Raw genomic sequence first — 19,643 nt, forward strand, 5'->3', positions numbered from 1 at the left:
CCCACTTCGGTTACAAGTAGTCAGCAAAAAGCAAAACATCCACATCATATATCGACAATGAAATTGGGTCCCCGGTTACTGTTTATAAACAGGCTGAGAGTGAGCTTATGCAATTCCTTGCCTTCGGCTATTATGTAAATGTATAAACTAAAAATATAATACTCGTCATCTACCCCTCTTTCTACTTATTCTCTACCAGTCTCTTACAGGATTTTGGTATATAACAATATTCAGGAAATACACATTTGATAAAAATATACATACAAGGAACTATTAAAAGTATTTCTGCATAAACTGGCTAAAACAAGGTTAAAAAAATATCCTTCAGTGGATAATGTCATCAACTTAATGGTAACCAAAAATATGCAAATACTCCAACATGTACAAATGTATAACCAAATACCTACTTATCCTTAAAACATCCTATTCAAATTATGGAAACAAAACATTTTAATACATATATAAATTGTTTGCAACAACTTCATGCTGGTAAGTGACGAATAGTATTTGAAGTCCTCATCTTCCTGAATATGACAAATGAGGTTAAGGCACCAATAACTAAGGAAGAAAGTAAGGACATGATTGGTTGAGGAATTGTTTGTGGAAGATCTCAAAGTGGGATGTTTACTTATTTTCAAAGGTGTAGAGTTTTCTGGCAATGTGATGTTGATGTTTGTGAGGTATGTTACTTCAGTCAAATGCACAGTATTAAGGGTGTTGGCAGTAGTGGAGAGTGTGCCTCTTATGTATTTCACAGTTGTCATAAACATATAGTACCCTCAATCGATTCCATCTTGGGACTAAAATTTGGACAAATAATTGAAATTCTTGACTCATTTGGGAAAAATATATAATGGGAACCTCCCATGTTACTATGAGTAACCTGGTTTACATTTGTCTTTTTGTAATGACAATTATTCATCACAGACACATTTCTATCTAATGAAGCTTCACAAGAATTATTCAGTGCTTCACGGAACACAAAAAGAGAAAGTGACAGAGGTAAAGATTCCTATTAGTGATCTTACAACTCTTAAGCTTATTAGAGACTGTACTCTCCTTTATGTAATCTAGAGATAGAATATAATTAAGTAGATCTACTACTGGTGCGTCGACCTCAAAAAGTGAATTATTTACCTTCATTGGTAGGGGTATCAGCTTGTACATATTAAATTTAAAGTCAGAAGAGAAAGGAACTCCTCAATTATCATTGAAGAAACATTTAAATTTAAAATTCCAATCCTTCTTAGCTGAGTTAATCATCCTTATAAGTTGAGGTATTGGGAAAAGGGAGGATGTGACTTGACCAGAATTAGCTTAAACAAAATCTTGCACAAAGGATTCCAACTGAGATTGCATCTCAGTTATTTTCAAGTACATCGCATCAAGTAGTAAGAGCATAAGTAGGGAGTTCTCTTGTTTAGATTGTTTTGTACTAAGCTTCTCTAAATTATTTGTAATCTCAGAAATCAAATCCCTAAGTTTTTACACTTGTTTGTAAATTATAGTTTTGCTACTTTCTCAATTGATCTATTCAAGTCTATTTAAGTCAGCAAAGAAGGCAAAATTGGATATTCCTACTTCAGCAAGAGCTCCTAAAGCTTCTCTTTCGTCTACCATTTCCTTCAAAATTTAAATAAATGAGATCAATTTTACTCTCTGTCTCACTTATCTCTTTCCAAGTTTCCTTTAAATAACATGTTTATTTGAGATGCTCTCCTTAATAATATCTAAATTCACTCCCATGGTGTGGTCGCCTGTCACCGCTGTTATCGTCTCTTATGTGCCATCTTTCGTATTTTTACTTTCTTATTGAATCTAAGTTTGGGAGTGTAAGTGGGAGGTTATCAGGAGTGAAGAGAGGGCGAGGGAGGGAAGGGGTGGCTATTCTAGTAAGTGAGGAGATAGGTAAAGGGGTAGTGGAGTGGAAGGAGGTTTCCTCAAGGATAATGTGGATGAAGGTGAAACTGGGAAAGGAGATGTGGGTCTTTGTAAGTGCATATGGGCCGGGCAGTGAGAAGAGCATGGAAGAAAGGGAGGCCTTTTGGATAGATTTAAATGAGTGCATAGAGGGTTTAGGAAGAAATGTCAATGTAATAGTACTGGGAGACCTTAATGCTAGGGTGGGAAATGGTCCAATCGATGGAGTGGTTGGGAAGTGTGGAGTTCCAGGAAAGAATCGTAGTGGAGAGTTGATGGTGGAAATGTGTCTAGAAAGAGAGTTGATGATAGCAAATACAGTGTTTCGGAAGAAAGTCAAGCATAAGTACACATGGGAGAGGGTGGTGGAGGGAAGGGTGGTAGATAGACCGCTAATGGATTATGTAGTGGTAAATAGGATTATGATAGGAAGAGTTAAGGATGTACATGTGCTAAGGGGAGAGGGTGGGGGAATATCAGATCATTTTTTGGTGGAAGGTAAGCTGAGAGTGGAGGATAGATGGAGAAGGAGGAAAGGGACAAAAGGTAGGGAGGTTCTTAGAGTGAACTCCTTGAATGAAAAGGAAAAGGAGAAGGAGTACGAAAAGAAGCTGAAGGAGGAGTGGGAGGGAGTAAAGGATAGAGCAGAGATGGGTGTGGAGGAGGAATGGGGATGGTTCAAGGAGGGAGTCTTAAAGTGTGCAAGGATGGTGTGTGGAACAAGAAGGACAGGGGGAAATAGAAGAAAGGGTAGTGAATGGTGGGATGAGGAAACAAAGAAGGTTGTAGAAGAGAAGAAGCGAGCATTCACAGATTGGTTACAAAAGAGGACAGGGGAGTCATATGAGACGTACAAAGAAAAGAAAAGAGAAGTAAAGCAAAAGGTAAAGGAGGCAAAGAGGAGAGCAGATGTGAAATGGGGTAGGAGTATGACAGAAAATTTTGAAAGTAATAAAAAGATGTTTTGGAAAGAAATTAAGAGAGGAAGAGGAGGCGAATCATGTAGGGAAGAAAAGGTAAAAGGTACAGATAGAGAGTTGATAATGGAAGAGATGGCAGTGAGGGGAAGATGGGCAGAATATTTTAGGGAGTTGCTGAATGTGAAGGAGGATAGGGAAGGAAAGATAGCTGCAGTGGGAAATGCGAAGAAAATGAGAGTGATGAGTGAGGAGAATGGAGGAGAAATAAGGAAGGATGAGGTGAAGGCAGTTGTAAAGATGATGAAAGCAGGTAAGGCACCTGGTCTGGATGGATGTCATGCAGAATGTCTGAAAAAGGGAGGTTCAGTGATGGTGGACTGGTTGGTGAGGTTATTTAATGTTTGCTGGAGAGAGGGTAGAGTACCGGAGGACTGGAGTAGTGCCTGTATTGTTCCTCTTTACAAGGGAAAAGGGGACAAGTGTGAATGTAGTAATTTCAGAGGGATTAGCCTGTTGAGTGTAGTAGGGAAGGCGTATGGGAGGATCTTAATTGAGAGGATTAGGAGAGGAACAGAGGGAGTAATTGGTGAGGAACAATGTGGATTTAGGACGGGTAGAGGTTGTGTAGATCAGATTTTTGTGGTAAGACAGATATGTGAGAAAGCTATAGGAAAGGGGAAGGATGTTTTTTGGGCTTTTATGGATCTGGAAAAGGCTTATGATAGGGTAGACAGAAAGGCACTGTGGGAGGTTATGCAGATTTATGGGATAGGAGGAAAGCTTTTGGGAGCTGTCAAGAGTTTTTATGAGAGTAGTAGAGCATGTGTTAGGATTAGAAATGGAGAGAGTGAGTGGTTTGAAGTAAAGGTGGGACTTCGTCAAGGGTGCGTTATGTCGCCCTGGCTTTTCAACTTATACATGGATAGGGTGGTGCGAGAGGTGAATGCTAGGGTAGTGAGTCAGGGATTGGAGATGGTTAAAGAAAATGGAGAAAAGTGGGAGGTGAGCCAGCTGTTGTTTGCGGACGACACTGCGCTTGTGGCAGGGTCAGAGGAGGGATTGAGGAAGCTGGTGGCAGAGTTTGGGAGAGTATGTGATAGAAGAAAGCTGAAGATAAATGTGGGTAAAAGTAAGGTGATGAGATGTACAAGGGGTGAAAGTGGCAGTAGACTGGAAGTGAACATTAAGGGAGAGCGACTGGAGGAAGTGGATAGTTTTAGATACTTGGGTGCAAGTGTAGCAGGAAAAGGTGGAGTGAAGGTGGAGGTAGAATGTAGATTGAGAGAAGCGAGTAAATGCCTTGGTGGTTTAAAGAGTGTAATGAGGAATAGACATTTGGGAATGGATGCGAAGAGGAGACTGTATGAAGGAGTGATTGTGCCAACAGCACTGTATGGGGCAGAAACGTGGAACATAAGAGAAGAAGAGAGAAGGAGTTTGAATGTGTTTGAGATGAGGTGTCTGAGAAGTATGGTGGGGGTTACTAGGCTAGATAGAGTGAGAAATGAGGAGGTGAGGAGGAGAACAGGGGTGAAAAAGGATTTGGGAGATAGGTTTGATGAAAGAATATTAGGATGGTTTGGACACATGGAAAGAATGAGTGAAGAAAGACTAGTAAAAGAGGTATGGAAGGCAGATGTGGAGGGAGTGAACATGAGGGGACGTCCTAGGATGAGGTGGATGGATGGGGTGAAGAGGGCTTTGGGGAAGAGGGGAATGTCTGTTGAGGAAGGAAGGGAGAGGACGGAAGACAGAGGTGAGTGGAGAATGGTTGTATATGGATGATGTTGTGACTGCATGAGGAGGAATGGGCGGGGGGGGGGGGTGGGGTAGTATGTGTGAGTAAATTTTGACGCAGCCCGAAGGGATTTCTCCCCGTCCTCGCCTTATATGCAAAGGGGGACGGAGAGGGGGGGTCGCCGATTAAATGAAGCGGCCTTGCTGTGGATGTACTGTGTCTTGCGACACTGCTTCTGACCCAGGGCGGTGGGCAGGGTGCAGCGATGACCCGTCATCCAGGAGATGCTCAGATGAGAGGAAGGGTGGGAGGGGTGTGGAGTGTATTTAGGGATGAAATGGGTGGGAGTGTTTTTATGCCTTTCCCTTTTTGGCTACCTCCCTTGGAAGGGGGAAAAAGCCTTGGTATATGTATGTATGTATTGAATCTTTCACTCTCTACTTTCCTTTAACCACTGCCTTTGATACATTGATAGTCACTCACGATATCAGTAGTAAGGCCCTGTCCTTCTGATTATCCGACCTAGTCTAGTTCCACTCTGCATTATCTTAAGTATAAGAGAGGGGGAATTAGACGGAGCTTAATTTTTCTCTTTTCCCGAATATTACTACAAAGGATTACGAAAGCGGAGCATGCCTACAGGAGACCTTTTGGTCCATATCTAGGTCGGATGCGAAAAAATATATACATACATATACCAAGGCTCTTTCTCCCTTACCAGGGAGGTAGCCAAAAAGGACAAGGCATAAAATCATTCCCACCCATTCCATCCCCGAAAACACTCCACACCCCTCCACCCTCCCTCCCATCTTAGCACCTCCTAGATGACGGGTCATCCCTGCACCCTGTCCACTGCCCTGGGTCAGAAGCAGTGTCGCAGGACACAGCAAGGCCGCTTCATTAAATCGGCGACCCCCCCTCTCCGTCCCCCCATATAAAGGAGAGGACGGGGAGAAATCCCTTTGGCTGCGTCAAAATTTTTGCTCACACACACTACATCACCCCCCCCATTCCCCCGTCCATTCCACCTCATGCATCACAACATTTTCCATATACAACCATTCTCCATTCACCCCTGTCTTCTGTCCTCTCCCGTCCTTCCTCAACAGACATTCCCCTCTTCCCCAAAGCCCCCTTCACCCCATCCATCCATCTCATCCTAGGACGTCCCCTCATGTTCACTCCCTCCACATCTGCCTTCCATACCTCCTTCACTAGTCTTTCTTCACTCATTCTTTCCATGTGTCCAAACCATCCTAATACTCTTTCATCAACCCTATCTCCCAGCTCCCTTTCCACCCCTGTTCTCCTCCCCACCTCCTCATTTCTCACTCTATCAAGCCTAGTAACCTCCATCATACTTCTCAGACACTTCATCTCAAACACATTCAAGTTCCTTCTCTCTTCCTCTCTTATGTTCCATGTTTCTGCTCCATACAGTGCTGTTGGCACAATCACTCCTTCATACAGTCTCCTCTTAGCATCCATTCCCAAATTTCTATTCCTCATTACACTTTTTAAACCACCAAGGCATTTACTCACTTCTCTCAATCTACATTCTACCTCCACCTTCACTCCACCTTTTCCTGCCACATTTGCACCTAAATATCTAAAACTATCCACTTCCTCCAGTTGCTCTCCCTTAATGCTCACTTCCAGACTACTGCCACTTTCACCCCTTGTACATCTCATCACCTTACTTTTACCCACATTTATCTTCATCTTTCTTCTATCACACACTCTCCCAAACTCTGTCACCAACTTCCTCAATCCCTCCTCCGATCCTGCCACAAGCGCAGTGTCGTCCGCAAACAACAGCTGGCTCACCTCCCACTTTTCTCCATTTTCTTTAACCATCTCCAATCCCTGACCCACTACCCTTGCATTCACCTCTCGCACCACCCCATCCATGTATAAGTTGAACAGCCAGGGTGACATAACGCATCCCTGACGAAGTCCCACCTTTACCTCAAACCACTCACTCTCTCCATAATAATGATAAATGAATAAATGGACAAATAAAAATAATAATGATAAATAAATAAATGGAAAAACAAATGTAAATAATAATAAATAAAATGCATAAATGCGTAGGTATGGTTAGATAATAAACAGGTAAATAGTAAATAGTAATAATAAATTGACAATGATAAATGAGAATCAATCAAATAATAATAAACACAAATGATAACAAAAACAAATAATATAAAATAAATGACAGTCATTACAGCATCTTGCTTAGGTGCTCATCTTAATGATTCTTAAAGCTTCGAATTGCACTACATTGCACTGCCTCTGCAGGAAGTTTATTCCACTCATTAACTACAGGAGAGGATTTCCAAATATGTCGTACTGTATTCCTTCGCCGTCATCAACTCGTTTGGACTCTTCCGCTGTCTCCATGATATTTGTAAAAAGTTTCTGACTTACCTTTCGTTACTTCAATATTGTTTTTTCTCTTTGTGAATGTGTGTGTGCACGCGCCGCATGAGTTACAGTTACACAACTTCATACCTGAATAAAATCTCCTGAGGGTAGCGTGAGATCATCCTGCGGGTAGGTGTTAAGGTTGCCACAGATTCCTTCAACCTCTCCTCCGTGCTCTTCCCCAACTGTCACCTCTAAGAGGGCATCATTCCCATTCTCCTTTCCTCCAACTACGACCTGTTGAGGAAAGGTTACAATTAAGGTTAACACTCATTATCTATATAGGATAAAAGTGTAAAATGTGAATGTAGTAGTTTTAGAGAAATTGATTTGTTGAGCGTAGTTGGAGAGGATTTTTGGGAGGGTTTTAGTTGAAAGGATTAGAAGAGGAAAAGATGGAATAATTGTTGAGGGACAATGTGGGTTTTGGAAAAGTTCAGAGTGCATATATATATATATATATATATATATATATATATATATATATATATATATATATATATATATATATATATTGTTAAGACAGATTTACGAGAAGTTTTTAGCAATATGTAAATATATCTTTTGGGTCCCTTATGAATTTGGAAAAGGGTTATGAATTTAGGGTGGCCAGACGTCCTCCTTTAGGCCGGATAGTCTTCCTTTTGAGCACTTTGTCCTCCCGCCGGCGCAACCTCACGCCGGACGTGCATTTGCCCTCCTTTCTTGGGATGTGACAAAAATAAGTGAATAAATAAATAAATTAATAAAGAATTTATAAATAAATATATAGATAAATAACCTTAGGTATACAATAATGCCGTACAATTAAATTATGTGGGAGTATCCAGGCAAAGGTCAGCGTTGGAACTCGGCAGCCGAAGTAGACAGTAACAACACAGGACCAATGTTGTGAACGTGTGATTGTATGACTCACATCTCATACATTGGGCTGCAGTCCTGAGGTGGCCACGGTGCAGTGTGGTTTGGCAATTAATTTACGAGATTAAGGAGTCTAAAAATGCCTAAAAGAAAGACTTTGTTTAACTCTGACTGAGCCAAAGAGTTTGGCAATCAAGGTGGGGATACAACTACTGTAGGTTTTGTTTGTGTTGTAACTTAGTAAGAAATACAGGTATTTGTTTTTGTCGGTTTCATTAGAAGTGAAAAATATTATTAACTTTCAGTTTTTTTTTATTATATACATACACACACACACACACACACACACACACACACACACACACACATATATATATATATATATATATTATATATATATATATTACTGTATATTATTAACATCGATATGCAGTGTCCTCATTTTTCGAAATCTGGAAATGGTTACCCTAGTTATGATAGGGCAGACAAATAGGCACTTTGGATGGTATTGGAGATATATGGGGCTGGGAGAGAGCTGCTAAGGGTAGCCAAGAGATTTTATGAGAGTAGTAGAGCTTGTGTTAAGAACATAAGAATGGAGGAGACTGGAAGAGACTATAAGGTCCACACTTAGGAGTTCCATGTCAATTATCACTTGTCATCCCTACCCATAAAGCTATCAAGAATTATCTAAAAAAAAAAAAAAAAAAAGTCTTAGCGCTCACTGCATAGTCACTAAGTCTTTTCCATTAGTTAACCCCTCTGTTGGCAAACCAGTTCTTGTTTTTTTATGTAAGCTTGTCCAATTTAAATGCATTATTACTGCTGTCTTGATATGATTACCTTGTCTGCATCACCCTTGTTAAAACCCTTGGCCCATTTCAATTCCTCTATTACGAATAGATCACCCCGCACTCTTCGTCTTTTCAGAGTGTAAGTTAAAGTGCCTAACCCGGTTTTCGTATGGTAGTAAAAGAGGTATGGAAGGCAGATGTGGAGGGAGTGAACATGAGGGGACGTCCTAGGATGAGGTGGATGGATGGGGTGAAGGGGGCTTTGGGGAAGAGGGGAATGTCTGTTGAGGAAGGAAGGGAGAGGACGGAAGACAGAGGTGAGTGGAGAATGGTTGTATATGGATGGGGTAGTATGTGTGAGTAAATTTTGACGCAGCCCGAAGGGATTTCTCCCCGTCCTCGCCTTATATGCAAAGGGGGACGGAGAGGGGGGGTCGCCGATTAAATGAAGCGGCCTTGCTGTGGATGTACTGTGTCTTGCGACACTGCTTCTGACCCAGGGCGGTGGGCAGGGTGCAGGGATGACCCGTCATCCAGGAGGTGCTCAGATGAGAGGAAGGGTGGGAGGGATGTGGAGTGTATTTAGGGATGAAATGGGTGGGAGTGTTTTTATGCCTTTCCCTTTTTGGCTACCTCCCTTGGAAGGGGGAAAAAGCCTTGGTATATGTATGTATGTATGTAAATTTCTAAGCCCTTGTATAATATAAAGGATTACAAAGGCGGAACATGCTGACAGGAGACATTTTGGTCCATTACTAGGTCGGATGCAGAAAAATGTAATAATGATAAATAAATTAAATAAAAAATATAATAATATAAATAATAATAAGTAAAATAAATAAATGCATATAGTTAAATAAACAAACAGATAAATAGTAAATAATAGTAAATTGACAGATAACCAATGTTCCATTCATTAACTACAAGTTGGCGAAGTTGTTTCTACCCACTTCCAAATTAAATCTATTTCCTGACAGTTTGGGACCATTATTTCTTGTCGGATTCTCATTCAGTGGGAAAATTTTGTCACTTGATGTTGTCAGTTCCCTTTAAAATCTTGAAGACTTGTATCAAGTCCCCTCCCTCCGAGTCTGCGTTTTTTTTTTTTTTTTTTTTTTTTTAACAGATTCATTATGCTTTAGTCGATTTTCGTATGATTTATTTTTTATATTTGGAATCAGTTTTGTGGCTCGCCGTTGTACTTTTTCCAATCTGTCAATGTCTTAAATGAGATTCGGTGACCATACGGAAACAGCATGTTCCAAATGTGGACGAACTAACGATTTATATAGCTTGTTAATCAGAGATGAACTTTTGAAACCAAAACTGTACCGCATAGTCAAGGATGGATCTATCTCCATAGAAAGTTTAATGATTACCTCCACAATTTTGTTTGTAACCGTCCTAACAAAAAAATCCTAATGCCCTGTTAGCTCTATTCCTGGCACTAATGCACTATTTCCTAGACTGAACCGGGTTTACTAACATACTAACACTCCTAAGTCCTTTTCACATTCTGTTTTCTCTAATATGGCGATATCTAAGCTATACATGTTAGCTTGATTGTGTAATCACGGTGTGGTTTGAGATATTGAATTCCATTTGTCATTTCCTCGATCATGCAAACAAAAGAATAATATTTTCCTGCAGTATTCCAGTATCTTCCAACGAAATAATAGGGCGTCATTCTTTAGTGTCATCGAATAACTTACTAACGTCACTATTACTCGTAGTTCCATTGTCCAAGTCGTTTATATACATAATAAACAATAAGAGACCCAAAACCGAGCCATGGGGAACACTACTATTAACATTACCTCATTTGAATTTACACCGTTTGTGGTGACCAGCTGTTTTCTGTCACTAATCCATACTCCAATCCATTCAAACATTTTTTTCCTCCTATGCCATGGGTGTATCCACTATACTACATAACACACACCTAAAATACGCCTTTCTATGAATACGTGACCATCTACACGTTAGCAATCAACACCGCCGCCACATTCCTAATTATCCAGTAGAACACTACGTCGTGGATCATCTCACATCACGTGAACAGTACATGGCAGAGAATCGGTGCCTCTGGATGCCTGACTTTGACAACACATAGAGGATACAATCATAATCAGATAATCATATACCGCATATTAACACATTTACTAATAACAAGTTGCATCGTGACATTCTATGACAATGTATTTTAAGGTGATAATGAAGAATACAAATACTAGATGTACCTCTCAACTAAAATGTTGACCTCAACAGCAATCTCTAGGTGGGACTCTCCGTTGAGGTTCCACTGATTTTGTTGTGTGAATAGATATTTAAGCATTGATACGGATTTCATTAACCTCATTAACCCTACGCGACAACGGACTGGATTAATCCAAAATCTTCGGATTTATGGGACTTGATTTTATTCAGTAGTCTGGTGGGGAACCTTGCAAAACTCTTTGCTAAAGTTAAGGTATATAACATCGTAACTATAATTGTTATCTGCCGCTTTGTAGACATTAATGTAAAAGGATAAAATATTAGTTACACATGACCTACACTTGGTGAGCTCATGCTGTGTGTCACGAATCAAATCATGCTTCTGTAAATATTCCCTGATACCATTTGCTCTTAATGAATCCATCATTTTACCTATAACCGACGTCAAACTGATTGGTCTGTAATTGTGCATAGAAGATTTACTTGAGGTGAAGGTGGGTGTGCATCAGGGCTGTCATATCGCTATGGTTGTTCAAATTGCACATGGATGGGGTGGTACGCGAGGTAAATGTAAGAATGATGGGCAGGGGATTGGAGATGGTTAAAGAAAATGGACGGAAATGGGAGGTGAGCCAGTTTGGTTCGCGGTCGACAGTGCACTTGTGGCGGGGTCGAGGGAAGGTCTAAGGCAGTTAGAGACGGAGTTTGGAAAGGTATATGGTAGGAGGAAGTTGAAAGTAAATGTGGACAGAAATAAGGTGATTAGAGGGTGGTAGCAAGTTAGAGGTAAGTCTTAGAGGAAGTAGATATTTTTCAGTGTTTTGGATCACATATGGCGGGGAATGGAGGAGTTGGAATGGAGATCAACTGTAGAGTGAGTGAAGCAAATAAATGTCTTGGAGGATAGAAAAATATCATGGGACATAGGCATCTGGGAATGGAAGCAAAGAGAAGATTATAAGGGTTCCGTGATTATGCCTACGACACTGCGTGGGGTGGGGATTTGGAATTTGAAAGAGGTAGAAAGCGGAAGTTTAAATGTGTTTGAGGTAAAGTGTAAGAGTAGGAAATGAGGTGAGGAGGAGAACGAGCGGATAGGCCTGATGAAAGATTTTTGGGATGGTTTGGGCACACCTGGAAAGAATAAGAGAAGAAAGATTAAAAAAAAAAAAAAAAAAAAAAAAAACGGATAGAGTCAGCTTGAGGGGAGGATCAAGAATGAGATAGATGGATAGGGCGAAAGGGGCTTTGAGTAAAAGGGGAATGTCTGTTGAACAGGGAAGGGAGAAGACAGGCGATAGGTGTAAGTGGAGAATGGCTGTGTATGGATATCTTGGTGCAGCCCGAAGTGATTTCTCCACATCTTTAATTTCCGCATGAGGGGACGATGAGCGAGGGTCGCTGTGTTTATGAAGCTGCCCTGCTGTGGATGTGCTGTGTCTTGCTGCTTTGCTTCTGGCTCGGGCAGTAGGCGGGAGACAGGAGTTACCCTTCATCCACAAAAAGCTAAGATGAGACAGTGGGTGGTGGATGGGAGTGGAATGAGAGTGGAATGGGTGGGTGCCTTGGCTGGATACCTTCCTTGTATGAGGAAGCACATGATATATAAATAACTATATTTATATAGTTTTGTTTGTAATTTAGTTAGAATAGGATGTTGGGGAAATGTATGTTTACATTTTCGTGTTTGTGTACGCGCGCATGTTATTAGGTAAACCCAAACTTCTAACTTGTTTTTTCAAGTAAACAGGTGTCGAAAATACAACTTTTAAGAACGATATTTAACTTGAAAGGAAATTTGTTTCAAAATCGCTGAAGCTCATTTCGATATCATGTTTGTGTTACGTTTGTGATATAATGATGCGTGTTGAAACTATTTGCCTAAAAAATCTTAGACGTGTTTGTAAATTGTGACAATGTATTATGTGGACTTTTCGAGGTAGTCCAAGTTTGTCATTCCCACCTCAAAATCATGGTGTATACATATGTCATTGCAGTTATTCGTAAAAAAAAAGGGTCTTGTCTGAAATGGCAAGTCAATGTTGTCGTTCAGGAGGCTATTTATTTATACGAAATTTGTTTTAATGCCAATTTATCTGAATTCCACTTTTCCACCTTTTTAGTAGGAAATTACGAAAAAGGAAAACAGTGATTTAATGAGATCCAGAAATGAATATGGTAAATTAGCATAATTGTGATTTTTTTTCGTTTAGATAAACAGAACACCATGAGCAACGGCCTATATCAACATCATCAATGTAGTGTATTCACATTAAATAAATTTTTAGGTTAATGGCGACATGCGCCTTCTGTTTCTGTTTTGTTCAATGTTGAATTCGCGCGCTTCCCGGAGCGCCATAATGTAAACAGAGTTTGAAATACACACAGTGCCGGAAGCCTATGTTTCCTTCAACCCTTCCGTGTAACCATGGAGAACAGGGAAACTAATTGGCACCTAAGGAAAAGCCAATACATAACAATGGCGACGAGGATCAAAGTGTTTTTTCTGGTGGTTTAGGCCAGAAACAGTGATAAACGGTCTATATGCAGGAAAACATTCTTCAGCTACGCGCGTCGTAACGCGGGGGTAAGCTATGCTAGAGGTGACCACACAGAGTGTAGGTGCCTTTGCTTATATTGCTTCCTGTTACACAGCACCGGACATCACTTGTTTTCTCCTACATGAGAGGAGAAAGGGTTACAATTTCCTAGTGTCCTTTAGTTTTCTAGCCACGAAGCTAGACCAGGGTGAAAGATGGCATCTTCAAACAAGATTGGGCCGTTTAACCTTGAAGAACTCCCTTTTGATGTCTACTTGGCTTTGTTTGAAGCCCATGTAGCCACACAGAATATAACTGATGCTGGCAAGAAGAAGAATCAGTTATTTGTGTCCATAGGCACCAAAATGTTTGGAATTTTAGCGAATTTGACGGCACCAGATATGCCAACTACAAAGACATATGATGAGCTGATAGAATTAATGAAAAACCATTTCATTACAAAGCCATCCTATCACCGAAGCTTGTGTTCGTTTCAACAAAGGCGTAAAGTTGAAAAAGAAACTGTGAAAGAGCTATATGCAGACTTGAAGAGACTGGCAAAGGATTACAACTTCGGCACCATGTTTGATGCCAGGCTGAGAGACCAATTGTTTATGGCAGTGGACCATGAACCCTATTTCAAATATCTACTTGCTGAAGACCTGAAACTAGAAGCATTAACATCTTCAACACTCCTAGAACGCATTCTGTTGCTTGAAAAAGCTCACATGGGGGAAGGAGAGACAGGTAATCCCAGTTCATCAGGTACAGTACAAAAAGTGCATAGCAAGACTGTGTCAAAGTGTAAGCATTGTGGTTTCCTGCATCCAAGTTCTGCTTGTAGGTTTAAAGACTCGGAATGCCACTATTGTGGTCGACAGGGTCATTTAGAAAAAAATTGTAGATTTAAGCAAAAGGATGCATACAAGCAAAATAGCTCTAAAAGTTTTAAGAATAAAAACGTCAAATCAGTTTCTGAACAGGAACCAGAGCATGAAGAACACCAGTGTAGTGCTAATAATGTTGATAAAAACATGTTGCTGAAAGTTTCTTGTAATTGTCTAAAATATGTTAAACCAGAAATGTACAATTTTGTGTTAAATGATAAATCTATACCTTTAGAGATAGATTCTGGTTCATGTGTTTCACTGATAGGTGAAAATTGGATAGAAGCACTAAATGTTAAAATGACTCCATCTTCCAAAGAATTGACTGCTTATGGAGGTCATCAAATAAAGGTAAAAGGTCAAGTTGATCTTGTAGTAAGGTTTAATAACTATAGTACAAATCATGTATTTTTTGTTACTGATTCACACTGTAATGATTTATGTGGGAGAGATTTAATGAGCAAAGTAGGCATAAAGATAACTGGTTTAGATGAAGCTTTGAAAGTGAATTCAGTAAATGACATGGATGTTTCTGATAATCCTAAACAACTTTTGGATAGTTATAAAGTAAATGACAATTTACCTATTAAAGGAGTTGAAGCTAGAATATATGTGAAAAAAGATGCTACTCCTAAATTCATCAAAGCAAGGCTAGTGCCCTTAGCACACAAAGAGTTAGTTGATATTGCCATACAGGAGCTTGTAGAAAATAAAGTCATAGAACCTGTAGCTTATAGTGATTGGGCTTCACCCATTGTACCCGTCTTGAAAGATTCAAGAAAAATGAGAATTTGTGCTGATTTTAAGCATTTGAATGGTCAAATTAATATTGAGAAATACCCACTACCTAAGCTTGATGAAATGTTGGCTACAGTTGGAGATAATAAGGTGTTCTGTAAGCTTGACTTGTGTAATGCATATTTGCAAATGAAGGTTTCTGAAGGAGACCAGAAATACCTTGTTATCTCAACTGAAAGGGGGTTTAAATACAAAAGACTACCTTTTGGACTGGCATCAGCGCCGGGAATTTTTCAAAGGTACATATCACAGTTATTAAGTGATATTGATGGTTTAATTGTTTATTTAGATGACATCCTTATATGCGCCAAGTCGAGAGAAGACCAAAGTGATAAAGTTAAGCTTGTTTTGAATAAATTGGCTGAAGCTAATGTCCAGTTGAATCTGGGAAAATGTGAGTTTAATAAAACTGTAATTGATTTCCTTGGTTATGTAATTTCTGGAGAAGGCTTATCTCCATCACCAAATAAGGTTAAAGCTATTCGGGATGCTCCTGTACCAGAAAACTTGCATGAGCTACAGTCATTTCTTGGATTAGTCACCTACTATAGTAGATTTATCCCTAAGTTTTCTGAAATTTTGTCACCACTCTATGATTTAACAAAAAACAATGTCAAGTTTGTATGGTCAAACCAGTGCCAAGTAGCTTATGATGTCATTAAAGAAGCTTTATGTAAATCTAATGTCTTATCATGCTTTACAGGAAAGTCAAAATTGATTCTAGAATGTGATGCTTCTCCAGTAGGTGTAGGGTGTGTATTGATACAGGTTGAAAATAATGTTGAAAAACCTATTGCATTTGCTAGTAAAAAACTTACTTCTGCTGAGAAAAATTACTCACAGACGGACCGGGAAGGGCTAGCATTAGTGTTTGGTGTCACAAAGTTTCAATACTATCTATTAGGTAGGAATTTTGAGTTGAGAACGGATCATAAACCACTGCTTGGATTATTTGGAAAAAAAAACAAAGCAATTCCAATAAATTCAAATGCAAGATTAATCCGGTGGTCTGTTCTGTTGTCACAATATATCTATGATCTTGTTCATAAAAGTGGTAAAACCAATGTGGTTGCTGATGCTTTGAGTAGGTTACCTATTGATGATTGTATCAATTCAGGTACACCACCAGAATATGTGAAACTTATAGAAAATTTCAATGCTTTCAACTTTTCTTTTGAAGTTGTACAGAAAATGAAAAAAAGCAGACCCTGTACTGAATAAATTAATTTCTCAGGTAAAATTTGGATGGACTAACAACTCAGATGTTTGTAGAGAATATTCTCATGTTAAAAATGATTTATCAATTCTTAAGGGTGTTGTTCTATGTATTTAAAAATAGAGTTATTGTTCCATCTGCCTTAAGAGCTAAAGTGTTAGAGCTACTGCATTCCAGTCATAATGGAATTGTGGCAATGAAAGCTGAAGCCAGAGAAAACATTTGGTGGCCCAGGCTTTCTGATGATATTGAAGAGCTTGCAAAGAGTTGTAATGAATGTAGTGTTAGAAATAATCAAGTTTCTTCTAGCAAATTGATGTGGAATTTTGCTAGTAAGCCTTGGAGTAGGATTCACATTGATTATTGTGGACCAATAGAAAATAAGTATTTTTTGATCATAGTAGATTCTTATTCTAAGTTTATTGATGTTCAATATACTTCAAGCATGACAAGTGCTAATACTATGGAATTGTTAAGAAAAAGCTTTGCTAATTTTGGTATTCCTGATGTCATTGTTTCGGATAATGCTGCTTATTTTGTTTCTGCTGATATCAAAGAGTTTTATGAAAGGAATGGAATAAAACTGATCAATCCAGCTCCCTTTCACCCAGCATCTAATGGATTAGCAGAGAGATATGTTAAAAGTTTTAAACAGGGAATGCTAAAATATCACAGTGGATCAATTAACACAAGAGTTAGTAGGTTTCTGTATAACAATAGGAGAATCATTCATTCAGGTACAAAAGAAAGCCCTGCAGAAATTATGTTTCACAGAAAATTTAAATCTCCTCTGGACATATGTAAAACGACTAAAACAAAGGAGGAAGAAAGTGTGCTAGTTAACAAGAAGAATGCTCTTGATTGTGTAGAAAGCAGATTTGAAGTTGGGCAAGCAGTTTTTGTAAAAAACTATTCTAGAGGTGAACCTTGGTTACCAGGCATTATTATTGAGGTTACAGGTGTCAGAAACTATGTTGTAAAAGTGTTAACCGAAAGTGGAGATTTAATTTGGCGTAGACATTGTGATCAATTGAAAGTTAGGTATAATACTATTGAAAATGGAAAATCACCAGTTTCTGCATCTTCTCTGTTTAATTATCAAGTTGAAAATTCACTTATTAAACCAACTATTAGCAGTAATGTTGGAAACAAGGAAATTGTAAATGACTGTGTTGGCAGTGATACCATTTTGCAACCTGCAGGTGCCACTGAAGTACTTCCTAATCATAACATTGACAAATCTGTTAATGAACCTTATGTTCCTACTGAGCCTCTATTGAGGAGGTCAAATAGGTCAGTGAAACCTAGTAAAAGGTTAACAGAAACCATGTAACATTTTATTTTGTGTAAACCCATAAAAAATAAGAGGGGAGGAATATGTAGTGTATTCACATTAAATAAATGTTTAGGTTAATGGCGACATGCGCCTTCTGTTTCTGTTTTGTTCAATGTTGAATTCGCGCGCTTCCCGGAGCGCCATAATGTAAACAGAGTTTGAAATACACACAGTGCCGGAAGCCTATGTTTCCTTCAACCCTTCCGTGTAACCATGGAGAACAGGGAAACTAATTGGCACCTAAGGAAAAGCCAATACATAATCAACATCCTCCCTCAGGTGACATCACCACCTTACCTGTATACCGACGACGGTCACTACGAAGATGTTGTTCCCAGTGACGTAGACAGCGAAGTTGGATTTGAGTTGAGGGTCGTAGGGCACAGTTTCGTTTCCAATGATAAATCTCACATTTGCTTTTGTTTTCTCTCTTCTCTCGTTTCTATTCTCCACCTCCAACGTTTCGTCCCCAACTGTGATCTTCACAAGGAAGTTGCCCAGATAGTCTGTGAGCTGTCAAGTTAAAAAAAAAGGAAATTCAAGAAACAATAACAGACCTGAAATAAGTTCGATGGCCGAAAGAAAACGTAATAATTATTGTACATGAATGTTTGTAATCATTTTGGTTGCGAAAATACGTGTATACCCTTTGTTGTTACTTCTGCTGAATACCCGTTTTCTGTTGACGTTAGGCGAATTTGTACACGTAGTTGAGCACATTGGAAATGAACATGAAGTCTACTGCATTATCGAAATAATCAATATACGAACAGAGATGCCCTGTCTGGAACACCCTTAGTTCAATGAAATTGTCTATAACATCTTAACTAGCCTTCCATCGTTAACCCTCGATATCAAAGGCTTTTATTTAGTTTAGAATAACCCTTCTGCATGTTGATGGTTTCATGAGATAACTGGCAAGCAGTTGCACTTCTAATTACAAGATATAAGCGAGAGCAAAGGTATTATGATATATGTTCTTAAGGAAAATAATACATGGTCTCTCTCTCTCTCACACACACACACGACTTGCTGTGTAGTGGATAGCGTTTTGGCCTCTCACGTGGGAGGTCTAAGATCACACCTCGCTTATGGGGTGAAATGCTTCCACCAATACTGACTTCTTTCAGGAGTGCCGTGGGTGTTTGTGGTGTGTGTTAGGTCACGGCATTGCCCTTAGATCGGGCATAGTGTGCCATGAAGTTTTTATTCGGGGTGGACAGAGACTATCAACCACAAGTCTGGCAAGGTGGTAAATCACATATGTCTCACACGTATGTGTACACAAACCCACTGGCGTGGGATTTAAAATTGACCAGATGTCCCTTTCGACGTTGAAAACAAATGGAATACAAAATAAACTCTTTAAAAGTTCTTCTGGTGAACTTTTGTGTGTGACCTTACTGTCTTCTCACCGTGGCTGTGACGGTAGTGACGGGGCGCGTGTGGGTCGTCAGGAGAGTGTGGCCGCATCCAGGAGTCCGTCGGAGGAGGAGGCCGTCAAAGGTACGAACGTGGTCCCCCCACCACAGGCAGCGGCTGGACACTACCAGAGACAAGAAGACATCAATCGCATGTGTCAGATATCTGAGATTATCGGTAATACTATGTGTACAGTATGTGTGTGTATGTATGGATGCGCGCGCACTGACGCGCACGCTCGTGTGTGTGTGTTTACCTGTTTGTATCTTCGGGAAGGGGAGCTACGCTCGTGGTGTCCCGTCTCTGTATCTCGCCATGTCTAATTTGCTCTTAAATTCGTGTATGGTTTTTGCACACACTATTGTTTCGTCTAGTATGTTCCATACATCCACCACTCTGCGGAGAGAGCTTTTCTTTTTCAGGTCTTGTCTATAACGTTTTTTTTTTTTAAGCTTCCTTCCATGTCCTCTTGTGTTTCTCTTATCCCAATTTAGTATGTGTTCTCTATCAAGGACTTCTATACCCCTCATAATTCTGTCGGTAGTCAGCAAGTCAACTCTTTCTATT

At 39.7% G+C, this 19,643-nt stretch overlaps 1 protein-coding gene across 1 annotated transcript in view; it reads right to left on the reverse strand.

Moving 5' to 3' along the window:
- LOC143038124 (uncharacterized) overlaps positions 1 to 19,643 on the reverse strand; it is a 588,663-nt gene that overhangs the window by 6,651 nt on the left and 562,369 nt on the right. The window contains exons 58-60 of the mRNA XM_076207122.1: positions 19,070 to 19,200; positions 17,952 to 18,167; positions 7,093 to 7,242 (exon numbers count right to left, since the gene is read on the reverse strand). Of these exons, the coding sequence (XP_076063237.1) occupies positions 7,093 to 7,242; positions 17,952 to 18,167; positions 19,070 to 19,200 (497 nt within the window). The remainder of the gene's footprint in view (positions 1 to 7,092; positions 7,243 to 17,951; positions 18,168 to 19,069; positions 19,201 to 19,643) is intronic.

This window comes from Oratosquilla oratoria, chromosome 23 (genome assembly GCF_046742065.1).
Source record: "Oratosquilla oratoria isolate Oo_2021 chromosome 23, ASM4674206v1, whole genome shotgun sequence".
Lineage (NCBI taxonomy): Eukaryota > Metazoa > Arthropoda > Malacostraca > Stomatopoda > Squillidae > Oratosquilla > Oratosquilla oratoria.